This window comes from Rhipicephalus microplus, chromosome 1 (genome assembly GCF_043290135.1).
Source record: "Rhipicephalus microplus isolate Deutch F79 chromosome 1, USDA_Rmic, whole genome shotgun sequence".
NCBI classification, from domain to species: Eukaryota; Metazoa; Arthropoda; class Arachnida; order Ixodida; family Ixodidae; genus Rhipicephalus; species Rhipicephalus microplus.
In genome coordinates this window covers 188,321,963-188,339,104 of record NC_134700.1, presented here as the reverse complement: position 1 = coordinate 188,339,104, position 17,142 = coordinate 188,321,963, and the positions used below count along the sequence as shown (strand labels likewise).

Here is a 17,142-nt window from a genome sequence, read left to right as displayed (position 1 = left end):
AATGGAACCAGTGCAAGTTAATGAAATGTTAGCTGAAAAACTAATTCTGTTTTGAATGGTGTTGCGTGAAGGTGATAGGCAGAAAAAGGATGAGTGTACGCGGGGCTGTGTTCACAGTGAATGGATCAGGTTACCTGACAGTCTTCACAACAGATATTCAGAAAGTGGTTTACTAGCGCCAGGCTGTGGTTATCAATTTACGCAAGCCCACACATCGCAAATTTAATTAGCACAAACGGAAGTATGAATAATATCTCACACTGACATCCTAATACTCACAAAGCATGCAACCAAACACCACAATGAAAATGTGTGATATGTCAAGGTTGATAGAACTTTCTCGTATTTATATATAAACTGTACATGCCACCGTCTCACTACACCAGCTCGACGCAACAGAGAGTAGAGAAGATGCTGCAAGTAACCAATATTATCATAGCGTGCGTATGCACTTTTTGGGTTACACCAGGAGACGTTTTTGGTGACTTACAAACACGCTCAGAGAACAATGGTCTCGATTTTTTTAAGGCACGTATAATTTTTGTTTTCCTAAAGGATTAAATATATTCTTACATCTAAGCTAGTGCTACTTGTGTTTGTGAAGTATTTTCAAGGTGTACGGCTCTTTCACCGCAAAACTGAAAAACTGTTTGCACAATTTTTTTACCATACGATTCTTTACGGCGTATTTTATGTCCGTTGCGAACGTCCACTTACTGTATTTCTTCCTGTATATTGGGACACAAAACCCGAAGCATCTGGTTTCTTTGAGGATTTTTAGTGTTTTATAAGCCTCAAAGTACTAGTTCGATGTCCCACGCATACCACAACTCTGATTAGTCTTTATATTGATTGCTGAAGTTTTGCTGATAGTTCCAGTCCAAATAAGCGAATTAATTACGCAATTTGGTTTCAGTGAAGTATATATACTACTGAAATGTTGTCAAAATATTCAATATGGGTTTTCACCGCCCTGAGTTTTTACACGGTTCGCGTAGCCATTGCTTGACCTAACATTTAGAAGTGTAAACTTCTTCTAGCGCACATAAGCCTCAGTCGCCCTGGCTCTGTCTGCATTGGTATGCAATCTATTATACGAAATCAGGCCAGTAGTTACGTTTACAATAGATGCTCCTTCTAAACAAGCGATTGCAATTTATGGACAATACACCACTTCATTTTCTTTTCAAATCACGAATAAAACAATGTTAAATACTCAATAATAAAATTCTACCGCATAGTATTGAAGTGGCGGAGAACCTATTGGGGCGAATTTAAAGCAAACATGAAATTGTCGAGCACAATGTGCTATGTGCTCTTGCGATGTTGCGGAACAATCTTTTAAGATGGGCATCATTATTGCAGTTACCTTTTACTAGCGTTTTGTTAACGGAGACAGTTTTTTTTTCCTTTGATTAAGGTAAGTAGGGTGTTTGCGGTTGGTCTTACCATGCAACCCATTCACGGGTTGAGTTTATTCTTCATATCTTTTTGCAAATATTTCAATTTCACTGCCAACATTCTAGGTAATTCAGGTACACCCCAACGGCGTTGCCATACTGGACACCGACGAAGACGGCGATCTCGAGTGCCTGAAGGCAGTGCGAACGAAACTTGAAGAGGGACAAGCTGCCGATTATGTTTGGATTCTCAAAGGCCTCCATGGTCGTCCGAAGTGAGTCGCGCATGTTCACTCTTCGCATGAATGCATCGCATTTCTTAAACATTGCATATGCACTCCTATGATGCAGCCACCCCATCAAATTAAGCGTGTCGCCCTGTTTATGAAGCACTGTCCTGGGCTAAAATCCTCGCGAGCCCCAGCGCTTCATGTCAGCTTGTCGCTTCAGGTGTTTTTAATTCTCATGTTCCTGATGCATCGTTGCACAAGTGCAAACGACTTATAATATAAACAACTGCAACTCTTACACAAATATCACTGCGTGCAAGATTTACACATGTGTTCAGCCTAACTTCATGACGTGTCACTCACTTAAAAAATTATTATGTGATCATCTTTCTTCCGCAAGCTTCCCATAACGTCGATTTCCTAAGTGCGTGGGATACACCAATCTTTAATTAAAAATAGCTATAAGAGTGCTTTCTAGAGGGAAGAGTCTCCTTAATGAATGTAGTATTGTACGCCGGATTTGTACATTTACACTGATCATCAAAACAAGTAAATTGTGTGGTGAGTGGTTGGCTTGAAGGTGCTTTTTTATTAGAAGGCCTGCAGCTCCGCAGAAGCACATGAAACCTTAAGAAAAGGGAGTAAATACTTCGCCAATTTGCAAAAAGAAGCATTAGGGCGAAGCCATAATTTGGCATCTGTACGTCCAGTAAGCATTCTAAGATAGTTCGAAAGGACCAATTCCACTTGAACAAGCGTTTTCTTTCCTTCCCGCTATAGTAAATGCGATGAGCATGGGGTCTGGTTACACTACCGCGTACTACTCTAGAATACGAAGGTCAAGCATACTCCAAGTTGTATAGCAGTGTGATGCGGAACTGCTGCGTAAGCAAGCCAAAGAAAGCCTATTGCAGCCCTATAGCAGTGCGCTCGTGCTCCGTCACACGCCTTCCTTTCACGTTTTGCGGGTTTCCTTTACAACGTGGAAATTTTGTTGGTAGTTTCTGAAAGTGGTCTACATCTCAGTGTTCGTATTTTGGGTTTCCAGTCCAGAATTAAAAACGAGTAATTGAAAATTAGTATTTAATTAGTATGGAGACTAATAAAAAATAGCCTGAGTACCTACAGGCTAGTGCGAGTAGCATGCGTTTGGTTCGATTCGCCTCCTAAGTGCATTTCAGTTTCAAATTCTTGGCTCAAGTTATGTGGGAGACCCTGTATAACACCTTGAATTGTGCGCACATATAACGCGACATATCTCCACCATACGACATAAACAAGTTAAACTTGGCAATGCATTTAAGCAGATCTGTGCCAAAACTGGCAGCCATTGTTAGCCGAACAGTTTGGGAAAAGAGTATACGACGATACACGAACTATGCGAAAAAGTGTCATCCTTTCATTGCTAAGTTTTCGTGTTACCTACATGTGCCTGCATACTTTCAGACGGAATATCACAGTCCACTTCAAGAAAGCAGACCAGCCCGACAGGGCAATAGTCGCTATTGATGATGGTAAGCATTAACAAGTTTTAGCGTAGGTAATTAACTAGTTTACACATAAAAGAGCTTAAAGTTTAATGATTGAGTGACAAGACTTGTTGTCTTATTTACTGATAGCTGGTGACGCAGTTGTTGCCTAGATACCCACCATGGTAAGGTATCACCATGATTAGTGCTCCACGGGAGCCGTCGGCGTACACAATAGATCGTAGTGGGTTGCGAGAAATTGACTAAAACTTTTGTGCTTGTACACGTAAACATGATGTTCACTGTATCACACTCCTTATAAGTTATTCGTTTGACAATAAAAAGGAAGGACAATTCGTATAAACTAGAGAGAGTAGGATATTTATCAGCAAAATAATATTGTGACCTGAATAGAATGAAGTGATCCTGCAGTCGTACCATCTTTTAGTTTCATACCTAGAACAAATAGATGCCAGTCTTTGTCGATTTTTCACATTGATGTCACTGCCGTGTCTTGTATATGTATCTCTATAAGAATATATAAAAATAAAACAAAAGATAACCATCAGAAAAAAATTTAAACATCCCACCGATAAATTCGAACCAGTGACCCCTTTCTCCACGTCGCACTGCGCAATACAGCTCTACCATGCGTCGTTTTCTTTCTCTTTATAACCTGGCTATGTACACAACCTAATATACAACAAATACTTGAAAAATCACCAAGTGTACAAGAAACATACACACGGTGATTGATTTGCCCACCGGCGTCTAGCAGATGTCGTCACATTGAAATTTGCGCTATGTTATAACTTATAATCAGCTCTACTCTTTAGAGTCACTCGAATGGTCGGGCACTGCCTCAAGAATTTCTGCAAAATATTTTTCTCTGAAATACGACTGTGCAGACCACACATTTTTATGGCAGTTGTAGCCTATCATGCACAATCTCGGCCAAAAGTGGAGGTCCAAGATCATGAATGCGTCAAAATGAGCCAAATCTTCGTTTGCTGCGTTGAAAAACCGACTGCGACACAGCCCGAGTAGGAATTCTTCAAGAAAATAAGCTCCTTCGCTGTGATATAAACAAAACACGTGCCCAAACTTTACTAGCGAGTTGAAACAATTTCACTAATGCTTCGCACCAGTAAAATACTGTACCCAAACATTTATGAAAAAAGTCGTAGAGTAACTGCTGCAGTCACCTCACTACTCTTGGTTAACTGAAAGTCAAAAACAAAGCGCTATAAGTTTTAGGAGACTAACTATTCTCTCTAACTGACGTACAGTAAACGCTTTATGCTAAAGGCAGCTTGAACCAGTACTTACGATATGTTATTCAATGTGTTCTTGGTATTATCCGATATCTTTTTTTTTTATTATGTAGTGAATTCTCGCCAATCTCTGGCTATGACGTTCGCTTGGTGTACATGAATAGAAACGATGATACACGGCTTCATTTTCTGTGACGGCTTTCAGATGAAGATTGGAAACAAGAATCAAAGCTTATCTACGCAGACTACAAAAACTGCGCGGTCATGGAGATCCCATACAATGACAATACACGTAAGCAAGACACTCGTGATTGTTTACGTGGACAGCGTAGATAGAATCCTGTGTTTGGGTCTGTCAGTTCTATACAAAGATCTTATGACAGATGAGCAAGAAATGAGTAAAGCCACAACCAAGGCAATCTGAATTTTAGCTGTGCCTACATCAGTAGCAGCACCAAAAGTACACAGCACTGTTGTTAGAGAGCGCCGCTTCAGAGCCAATCCCAAAACTTTCTATTCATCTCTGACAATTTAACGTATCTATCATTGTGAAAACATTGGGTGGGGTCGTTTTTATTTTCCTTAAAAACTGAACATTTTACCGAACCTCTAAAAAACCTACGTGTTGTCGAGTTTTCATACTAGTGGCAGCATATTAACCGTGGTTCATTGGCTAATTAAATTGATGCCGTCCTATCTGCAGCTACATCATAGTAACATTAATTCGTTCATGTGGGCAGAGGTAACTGTGAAATATTTCGTTTATTTCGCAGAATGTATGCTTTGGACCTCGGAAGAGGCGAAAGACAATGTTCCCAGCCAATGTACAGAAGAATTCCGCAAAAACTGCGACAAGGAAGTTGTAGCTTACGATAAAGCTACCTGCAACCAAGTGTGAAAGGCACTTATCCACGGCAATGATAGCTTTTTCAACAAATTGTGTATGGTAGACTAGTTTTTGTCGGACACTCTAAAATACATCTGTCTATATACCTGCAGTGGTGATTACATCTTTGTATGTTAAGGCCGTCTGTGGAATCTTTTTTTTTTTTTTTGCAGCACATAATAAGATAGAATAATCTTTTGCTGTTTTTCAGTCGTTAATATTGCTAAGCAACACTTCACAAAGCAGTGGGATGTACACAAATGCTACACAAAAAGGCTCTAACCCTCAGTGTATAAATTATTGCACAGCCTGTGTGTCAATATACTATCGTACGTCCTTCGGGAGTATGAAAATGCAGTCCGGAGAATGGGAAATCCACGCTTGGGAAGTCGCACCTTTAAGCGTTACAGACCGTTGGAGAAAGTAATATGCACACACCACAGATTATTTGATGATATCAAACGAGATGAAAGTTAGACTTAGAGAATCATAACTCAACCAAAAGTCATCGGTCGTACTTACATGGATCATTACCAAAAAGCACCAAGGCTACATGTGGCAACTACATGAAGTCCACACATGCCATCAAGGCATTCTTTTTTTTAGGGGGAGAGGGGGTATACAAAGCCCAAACGATATGAACAGGACAGCTGTTAACGCCTGCCGTCGGTTGCAATCCGGCAACATATTATTATCATGAACGGGAACTGAGCGAGAGAATAAATGCACTCTAAGAGTATGACGGGGAGAAGAAAGAGAAAGGGCAAATTTGTCACGAAAAAGTTTATCGATGGTGTCACCCTATAACTACTGTAGCCATGATTCGAAGACGATCATTGTAGCCACTCACTCACTCAGACACGCTAAGAGAGAATAACATTGCCGCGTACATTGCAGTATGCCCAGGAGATAGAAAAAAGTAGTCCGGGAAGAACCCAATGGTTTTCAAGACTATCGCCTTAACCACTCGGCCACGACTGCGGCTAGAAAAAAAGTAGTCAGCAAAGCATGGCGTAGAATGAAAGTTAAATGAAAAAATCTAAAAAATAAAGAGAATGAAAACACAGGGAAAAGTAAGACAGCGAAATAATTAACAAAGTGAAGTAGATGTGTACAGACAAAAAATATGAAGAAAGAGGAACTGAGAATTACATAGAGAGAAAATAAAGAGAGAGAAGGAAGGTAAGGAAACGAAGACAAAGCAAAAAAAGATTAGCCGTGCATTTGCGTGCATCAGTGGAAATGTCGTCGAAAGACGATAATATTCTCTCTGTAGGTGCTTCGTGAGGTAGAGAAGCCATGTGGCTTTAATGTCATGGAACGAAAGCTTGTGTAGAACACAGAGCCACTGCTACGTGGCAGCAACAGGAATGCTCGACAGCTCGACAGCAAACAGGAATCCATTTACAGCGACTCCAGGCCAGCCATCAAAGCCTTCGAAAGCAGAGTCATCTCCGACCAGGCGCTACGTATCCTGCGCAAAGCAGACCTGAGTGCCCTGAAGCACCATACTGTCATCTGGTTCCCCGCCCATCTAGGCCAGGGGCCGGGTGCCCTATCCAACCTCAACGAGATCGCCCATGATTGAGCGCGCGCACTTACCGACCGCACCGCCACAGGGCAACCCTATCTTGCTGGGTTAGATACCAATCGGGATGCACCAATTACGTACAATGAAATAACAAAGCACTTTTACCTGGAACGCCGCATTTTTCCACCACCACATCCGAAACTTAACCGATAATAAATGATCGGCCAGTGGTATTCTGGGATGCCTACGTGCCCTTTTGCGAATGTTCCCAAGAGGTTAAGGGGTTCTTAAGCAAAACCACCAGAACCTAGTGAACTTGGCTGGCTACTCGCTGGCACCTGCTAATGTCTTTATATGCTTTGATTTTCATCGGGTTCTCAACTCTTCACATTCCTCTAAGAAGAAGTTCACAACTACTTTCACAAACGTCACCTATATTACTTCTTAGAAAAGAAAACAAGTAGGCCTATCCATAAAAAGTCGCAAGTTTAAGAGAGCTTACATCACAAAAAACAATTTGCTGCAAACACCGCAAACCTCGAGAATACAACAATTATAATTTGCGTGAGTTTGTGGTAAAACCAAATTAAACACGCTTTCGGTATTCGAGGCGAAGTTTCGTGTAGCTTTAGGCTGTTCTCTACCTCCTGCTAAACGGGGCCCGACCCGATGCACTTCACCGGCAAGCTTCTTTATCCAAGTTATTATCACAAAAGAACGCTCCTATAGCCAATGCCTGCGTCATTCAGGCCTCCTCATGGCATCGGCTCATGCTATTCTTTAAGCTATGGCTGATTTACTTGCTTATAAGCTGTCTCGTAATAGCTCTTGGTGTTTTCTTTTTTTTTCCTGCGTTTTAAGGTGGGGTAGGAACAGTTACCTAATGAACACGCTAGCTTCGCCGGTTAAAAGGTTTGTCGAATGCAACGTAATTTCTGTGACGGCCCGTTAAAACTAGGGTTTTCGCCGCGAATTCAGGATATTTTGGAGATATTCAAGACAATAAAAGTTTTACACATACAAAAAATGGAAAAATTATGAAAGAGCGCCCACTAAACCTTCATATTTGAAACTCCCATAGTCGAAGCATTCACGGAAAAACGTTATTGGGAGTCCTGGGAAAGGCGTATACTACACAGCGGGCCACTCACTCTCTGCGATAGGCACGCCGACGCTGACCGTTGTATTATGAAGTCTCTGGATGCCCATATCTGGTCCCCGTAGATACCTAGTGAAAAAGAAAAGATTTTCAGACATATACAGGAACAAATGTTCTCGTGTGATTAATCGTTTTGACGATACTTGGCAAACAGACCTAAAAATAAGGATGATATCAGAAATAATTGGTCAAACAACAGAGTTGATTATATTAGGTGCTACTAATTATTTATATAGCCGGCATTTATCCGCATCGACACCGAATCACCAACTAGTCTACGTCCACACTCTTCTTAGTTACAGAGACAAACTTGAGAAGCCGTCTTACCTTCAAGTTCTGGTACATTCAGAACACCTATATACCGCTCGCATTTTGGATACGTTGCCTAATGCATTTGCGGACGGCGCTCACCATGCCATGTACAAAAAGAACCGATGTTAGACCAGAAAAAAAGACGGTAATGCCACTGCCACGATCGAAGTAGTCAACCCTTGAATACTGCGCACCATCGGCCTCAAAACGCCGGGTGTCTTGAACTATGCATGGTGTCATTTGCGTGCCTAGAAAACCTTGATTCTGTATGGTGCTGTTTGCACATGCTGTGTGCAACAAAATTCAATTACTTACTGATACTCATTAGAACTTCTAAAGGTGTCAATTATGACTAAAGTGCCGTGACATCGGCCCCATCCCCAATATGAATAGGGGCCTCAAAACTTACCATTACATTGAAAGGACTGAAAATATGAGAAGTTCGATGGACAAGATCGAATATCATCGCACACTTCCGGTTGCGAAAAAAAAAACGGTGGCTATCCCGAATCTAGCGTGACACCTGAAAATGTACACTCACATTTCACGTGCTTTTCAGCTGTTCGACAACTTTGCGAGCGAATGGCATCACCGTCTTTGACGCAGTCAAGGGTAGCGACATCGATTGCTTGACGGGTGTGCGCACAGACTACGACAAGAACGCATCAACCGCCATGTATTCCTGGTTACTTAAAGGAGTAAACGGGCACGAAGCGTAAGTCTCTGTTGAGGCAAAGATAGCTGCAATTTCCAGTTCTAAGTCGCTTACTAATGTATGCTTATGCGCTGTTATGAAGTTACATTGTGGATAATTCTACACCCATTGGCACCCTTGCATGAGAACCTTTGGGTCTTCACAAACGAAAAGAAAAAAATATAAATGAAAGTACTTAGACTTATCAAGCCCTATGAACAGTCATCAACTCCTGAAAAACAGAATCGCGTCTGTAACCTCACCTCGAGTGTTACTGTGCAAGCGGTAACACTATTTCGAAGAAATATCACAAAGCAGAGATGGAAGAGTAGGGTGACGGTGGACAAATGTGTTGTGCCGTTCTAAGTATTCATGCTGCCCTTAGGATTAATGGAGGCCATGGCGCAACAAATCTGCATATAAAGTCGTCCGATAGCGGAATACATCATTCTGCATCGCTAGAATCAAACAGCAATAACTGTTTCGGTCTTTTCTTACTTTCTGCAGGCTCGTGCAGTGTTTGCTTGAGTTTGCGTAAAAATGAACCACATTATATTTTCTAAATATTTTCCTGCAGGCTAGTTGGCTCATACTGAACCAATATTGTATATTGTAGTTACCGTTAATGATGTCATTTCGCAACAAAGTAGGTTGTTCTTTTCTCATGCGAATAATATCTTCTCGATCTGAGTTCCTCTTCTGCCAAACCAGTTTTGCATCCGCACAATAGACCAGTTTACACCCTGAATGAATTTTACTTCGACCATAACCGAAGGTCTGATAAATAAATGGAGATCCCTGAAACCCTCAAACCCACTCAAAACACTATATATATATATATATGTATATATATATATATATATATATATATATATATATATATATATATATATATGCATATATATATATATATATATATATATATATATATATATATATATATATATATATATATATATATATATATATATATATATATATATATATATATGCAGGCATGGTGGTTGAGTGGCCGTAGCGTTGTGTATAGTCCAGTAGATCCTCCGTGAGCGGTCACAACGTGGTTTATTTCGACGTTTTGGCCTAGAGTCTGGCTTTCATCGGGATTAAAGATACAGTTTGTTGGTGCTCAGCTTTAGATAATCTCAAATCAGAGGGCAAGGAAAGAGGAAAAAAAAGACAGAAAAGAAAAAAAGAAAAAGGAAAGAAAAAGAACAGAAAGAGAACAAGAAGAGAAAAATAATATGCGGTGGACGCCCCCCGAGTGCCCCCCTTCCACTCTTCCTTCCACTTCCCCCTTCATCTCTCTCCCCCTTCTCCCCTTCACCTTTCTGATGTCAGCGGTCTGTGTATGTTTCCGTTCACTAACGCATTCCTGCCGATCAGACGGTCCCTCCTGGCACTGGCGGTTCGGTGTGGAGCAAAAAAGAGCTTTTCAGGAAGTCCTAAGCCTTGAACTACTCGGAGTCACGTAAACAATTCGTCGTAGAAGAAGGGGTGCCACGTATTGTGGCAGAGGCTGGTAAGCGGGCATTTTAGGAAGTTCTAAGCCTTTAAGTACTCCGCGCCCTGTCAACATTTCGTCGTAAAAAGAGGGTTGCCCCGTATTGCGGTAGGCTGTGCAAGCGGGTGCAATGCGAATTCCTTGCCCGCTTCTGGATTACGCGTGTAGTGGGGACCTCCCGGTTGTGCACAGGGTTGCTGTTGGGCATGTCATGCTTGGCACAATTGATTGGGTAGTAAAATAAAACAGAAAACAGACGACAGCTGCATTTAGGAAGAGTACTTACACTTGGAATTGTTTTGGGTTGTCCAGTGCCCTTCGCAGCTGCAGTGCCGTAAAATCAGTTACTATTTTCATTCTTGCCATTATTGTTTTCTAATGCTTTAATTGCTGCAAGTGTACCAGAATTCTCATTTATTCCTCTATCGAGGGTGTTGAATCGGTGGATAAGGTATGACTCTCGTTGTTCACGTTCTCGATTTTATTTAAATCCCGTCTCTAAGAGCGTTACTGATAGTTTGTCGAATGCATGGTCGGGAAGATTGAGATTTATGCATTTAGACCTGATTTATGCATTTATACACTTAGACATTTATGCAATTAGACATCAAATGCATAAATAAACTTTGCAAGTGTACCTTCGTGCTAGAGTAGCCCCCAAGGGTATGACACTCTCCCTCACACCAGCCGCTACAAATCTAGATGAACGCGACCAAATAACATGGAAAAACGTGCTCCTTGAGGCATCTCTTAAATTAACAGAAATCGCTCTTAATCACAGTGATAAGCAGTTAAAGAAACTGGTCGCTATGACCAACACCATTTTCCGCCACAACACTTTATCGAACAAAGAAATCACTCGATTAACAGAATTTGAACAGAATAAATACCAAGCCATCATGACCACAAAAAATCATAAACTCAAAGGAGACCATGTGCCCGAACCCGCGTTCCCTGATATAGTTCCTTATCACTACAACACCACCACCCAGGAAATCACTAATGGTACAAACGAGCACCCATCTAGGAACACACTCTGTGACACTGTGGTTGCAAACTTATCGGACACGAGCTTGTCACCTGACGGAGAAACACTGCTATCTAAGGGACTAAGCTTCTGCCCGACCACAAAGTTTTTCGATGAATTCCACTTGCTCCGAGACCTCGACAACTTCGCTCGAAGTTTAAGGTTGCGCGAATATTTCTTGGACAGGCCTTCTAACCACGAAACAATTCACCGTCGTAAATCAAATGATTGGACACCGAACAGTAATCAAGACAAGTGCTTGGACCTTTATATCACCGCAGTACAGAAAGATATAGTACACGAACACTACAGACAGAAAGGAAACGGAGAAAACTTGACAAAATCTGAAAAAATAAGTATGAAAAATTTGGCATCTAGGACAGACATAACAATAAAACCCGCTGACAAAGGAGGAGCAATTGTAGTCCTTAATACAACCAACTACTTACAAGAAGCATACCGCCAACTAGATGACTCAAGATTTTACGAACGCCTCCCAGGTGATCCGACAGACGAATACAAACGTATCATATCAACAGAACTAAAGAAACATTTGGATGCAGAAAAGATAACGAACACTGACCACAAACTGATGCAAGCAGCATACCCTCGTCCAGGTCGCTTCTACATCCTCCCAAAAATTCATAAACCCGGTAACGCAGGTCGACCAATCATATCAGGCATCGGTACAATAACTGAACCCATATCAGGGTACGTGGACAAACTAATAAGCCACATTCCATGCACCCTCGCGTCGTACATAAAAGACACCACACATTTTCTTCGAGACATTGCAGGGATCTGTGTGCCGAAAAACTCGTACGTGGTTACTCTTGATGTCTCTTCATTATATACAAATATTCCTCACGATGACGGCATAGCTGAATCACAAAACATGTACACAAACCAGAGACAATCTAACACCCCAGATTTCTCTGCCATTGCAACTTTGACGAGGATGGTCCTCGAATTAAATTCATTCAAGTTTAACCAAGAGTATTTTCGGCAAATCAGCGGGACCGCTATGGGCACCAAAATGGCACCTAATTATGCCAACATATTTATGGGAAAGCTAGAATTTGAATTTCTTGCACAAAGTTTTTTGAAACCAATGTTATACAGAAGATACAAAGACGACATCTTTCTTATTTGGACCCACAGCGAGGACGAACTTCTCAGCTTTATCGACACCTACAAGGCTGTACATCCGAACATACACTTCACACACACATACTCGCAAGTTACCGTACATTTTCTTGATGTTACCATAACGATAGAAGAAGAGAAACTCTCTAAAACCCTATATCGCAAACCAACGGATCGACAACAATCCCTCCATTACCAAAGCGATCACCCACGCCACTGTAAAAACAGTATTCCATACAGCCAGGCTCACCGGTTTAAGCGAATCTGCTCTAGAGACGCTGACTTTGACATGAGCTCACAGAGGCTAAAACTTATGCTCGAGAAACAAAAATACCCCCCACATGTAAATAATCACGCTGTTAAAAAAGCCAGAAAACTAAAGCGTGAAGACTTACTTATGAAGCGACCACCACGAGAAGAACCACAACGAACAAACCTCTGCTTGACTTACAGCACAAACTTCCCCAATGTAAACAAAATTCTTAAACGACATTACAACATTCTGGAACAAAGTGAACGTCTGAAACACGCATTCCCATCCGCTCCAGGCGTCGTTTACCGACGACCACGTAACCTCAAAGACACCCTTGTCCACTCCCAAATTAACACATCACCCTCCAATAATTCGTGCCGCCCTTGTTTAAAGCCACGATGTCTTGTATGTAAGGCGATGCGAGAAACAGACAAAGCAACCAGCACGCAATCCAAGTTTTCAATTAACATACGAGGAAACCTAACATGCGATTCCTCTAATGTGGTATACCTACTCGAATGCAACGAGTGTGATATGCAGTACATCGGACAAACAGAAACACCATTTAGGATTCGCTTCAATAATCACAGAGCCCATGCGAAATCAGCCCCAAGTATACCTCTATCAAAACATCTCAATCTTCCCGACCATGCATTCGACAAACTATCAGTAACGCTCTTAGAGACGGGATTTAAATAAAATCGAGAACGTGAACAACGAGAGTCATACCTTATTCACTGATTTAACATCCTCGATAGAAAAATAAATGAGAATCCTGGTGCACTTGCAGCAATTAAAGCATTAGAAAACAATAACGGCAACAATGAAAATAGTAACTGATTTCACGGCACTGCAGCTGCGAAGGGCACTGGACAACCCAAAACAATTCCAAGTGTAACTACTTTTCTTAAATGCAGCTGTCGTCTGTTTTCTGTTTTATTTTACTACCCAATCAATTGTGCCAAGCATGACATGCCCAACAGCAACCCTGTGCACAGCCGGGAGGCCCCCACTACACGCGTAATCCAGAAGCGGGCAAGGAATTCGCATTGCACCCGCTTGCACAGCCTACCGCAATACGGGGCAACCCTCTTTTTACGACGAAATGTTGACAAGGCGCGGAGTAGTTAAAGGCTTAGAACTTCCTAAAATGCCCGCTTACCAGCCTCTGCCACAATACGTGGCACCCCTTCTTCTACGACGAATTGTTTACGTGACTCCGAGTAGTTAAAGGCTTAGGACTTCCTGGAAAGCTCTTTTTTGCCCCACACCGAACCGCCAGTGCCAAGAGGGGCCGCCTGATCGGGAGGAATGCGTTAGTGAAAGGAAACATACACAGACTGGTGACATCAGAAAGGTGAAGGGGAGAAGGGGGAGGGAGATGAAGGGGGAAGTGGAAGGAAGAGTGGAAGGGGGGCACCCGAGGGGCGTCCACCGTATAATATTTTTCTCTTCTTCTTCTCTTTTTCTTCTTTTCTTTCCTTTTTTTCTTTTCTGTCTTTTTTTCCTCTTTCCTTACCCTCTGATTTGAGATTGTATAAAGCTGAGCACCGACAAACTGTATCTTTAATCCTGATGAAGGCCAGACTCTAAGCCGAAACGTCGAAATAAACCACGTTGTGACCCCTCACGGAGGATCTACTAGATTATATATATATATATATATATATATATATATATATATATATATATATATATATGCCACAACGGGGGCGTTGTCAACAAGGATAAATATTTTTATTTCCCAACAGTTTCGGGAAGGGTCCTCCCTTCATCAGGGGATGAGGGATGAGTTATACTGACATGAGCTTCCAAGCTTCGTTGCTGCCGCGTCCCTCTCGCCTTGAAAAATGTTTGCGAGAGTGAGAGGGAACTAGAAAAAGAAAAAAAAGGGGGGGAGAAAAAAGACGAAAAAGAAAAAGAAAGCAAAGAAAGAAAGTAAAAAAAGTAAGAACCACTGTCAACACTGAGAACACTGAGAAAAAAATTATCCGGAAGACATTATTGACGATGCCTTACTACGTGCTCGCAACGTGAACAGGAATGATATAATTAAGGGACCAAACAGAGTATCTAAAACGACTTCCCAAACGAACCTTGTACTAACTTACTCCTCATCAGCGCCACGAATCAACAACATACTTTCCCGCCATTTCAACATAATCAGGCAAAGCAAACGACTAACTTCTATTTTCGCAAAGCCACCACACGTGGTGTACCGCCGGGATAAAAATCTGAAGGACATTCTTGTCAGAGCAAAAACAAACACCCCCAAATTTCAACCAAGGTGCCATCCCTGCGGAAAAGCTCGATGCAAGGTATGCCCACAGATGGTCACAACACGTGAATCCAAAGCGAACTTCTCGGATTTCAAATTCTGCATAACTGAAAGCCTTAATTGTGACTCCAGTAACGTAATATACATGCTACATTGCAACATCTGTGGACAAGAATATATGGGCCAAACAGACACGCCATTTCGGCTGTGGTTCAATAATCACCGGTACCACGCCACTTCACTGCCGAAGCTACCTTTATCTAGACATTTGCGCCTGCAAACTACAGTTTTGAAAATATCAGCGTAACTCTTTTGCAGTCCGGTTTCTCAAACAGACGCGAGCGTGAACAGCGTGAGGCATATTTTATTTTCAAATTTCGTACAGTAGTAGCCGGCATCAACGAGGACCCCGGAAAACTCAACTGCCTCCGAGAAGTAAGCCAGGAGAAAATTGGTGACAAAGATTGATAGCTGGAGACCATGCTTTTTTCTGACTGACTTGTACGTGTACACTGTCCTTTCTTTCTTTTTTTTTTCACGTGCACATACAAAGTGCTTACCTTCGCCTACCACTGGATTACCATTCAAGGGAAACGGACGAAGATTAAAGGTAAATAGCCGACCGACCCATTAACGGGAATTCCTTCCTTTACGCACGCCGCCCGCCGACCGACCCATTACGGGGAAACCCCTTTCTTTATGCACGCCGTCACGGACCCTCCCGGCACCGCGGCGACAATCTTGGGTGGCCCGACACACGTCAAGAACTGAACAGCACGTAATATGAACCGTATGTGGATGTAGACGGACAGTTGGCTTCGTTCTCAGTGTTGACAGTGGTTCTTCCTCTTTTTTACTTTCTTTCTTATCTTTCTTTTTCTTTTTCGTCTTTTTTCTCCCCCTTTTTTCCTTTTTTTTCCTTTTTCTAGTTCCCTCTCACTCTCGCAAACATTTTTCAAGGCGAGAGGGACGCGGCAGCAACGAAGTTTGGAAGCTCATGTCAGTATAACCAGAGTCTTTGAAGGACTCTGGTATAACTCATCCCCTGATGAAGGGAGGACCCCTCCCGAAACTGTTGAGAAATAAATATATTTATCCTTGTTGACAACGCTCCCGTTGTGCCATATCTCATACCTTCACGAAGACTAACTGGCCCATTGAATTATTACTCCCACTATATATATATATATATATATATATATATATATATATATATATATATATATATATATATATATATATATACATATAAACTTTTTCGATACTCACTCGCAGTCATATTCACGAAACGTTTCTGCAGCAAGGCTTATTCAGACTTAAATACACTAAAGTTTCTCTCAGCCTGACTCCCTCGAGCTACGACTCGAAAACATATATATTTATAGGCACAATAAGAACACTATAAATGTGATCTCTAGCCTCTAATATATGCCTCTATATCAAATGGCACGTTGGGAACTCTATAGGAAGAAAATAGGCGTTTGCCTAAAATCTGGTCTCTGGTCATGACTATTCAATACGTATTCGATATGGTCCCGATATTCGATGTTCGCACACCTTTATAAATACTCCTTCCTACACAGACTAGCATGCTAGTGGTGCAGAGAGCTTCACCTCGTTGTTACAGTGGCTAAGGTACTCGGCTGCTGATCCGCAGTTGGCGGGATCGAATCCCGGCTGCTGCGGCCGCATTTCCGATAGAGGTGGAAATGATGTAGGCCCGTGGGCTCAGATTTGGGTGCACGTTAAAGAACCCAAGCTGGTCAGAATTTCCGGAGCCCTCCACTTCGGCGTCTCTCATAATCATATGGTGGTTTTGAGACGTTAAACCTGTGGGGCTGCTAACATCCCTTGTTGAGTTGTTTGCCCCGCGTCGTGCACATTTTTGCGCAGAAACCATATTTTGGGGTCACCACTATTGAGTGGTAGGTGGTGTTGCGTTCGCGAGCGTTGACCACCACAATAATAATCAAGCCTTC

General features: G+C 42.0%; 1 protein-coding gene across 1 annotated transcript; it reads left to right on the top strand.

Annotated features, from left to right (window-relative positions):
- The first annotated feature begins 363 nt into the window (after window positions 1–363).
- Window positions 364–5,371, top strand: LOC119178256 (uncharacterized). Its single transcript, XM_075867991.1, has 5 exons — window positions 364–420; window positions 1,527–1,675; window positions 3,077–3,144; window positions 4,579–4,665; window positions 5,147–5,371. Exons 1-5 carry the CDS (start codon window positions 364–366, stop codon window positions 5,269–5,271), a joined length of 486 nt encoding a protein of 161 aa, XP_075724106.1. The 3' UTR covers window positions 5,272–5,371.
- The last annotated feature ends 11,771 nt before the right edge of the window (window positions 5,372–17,142 follow it).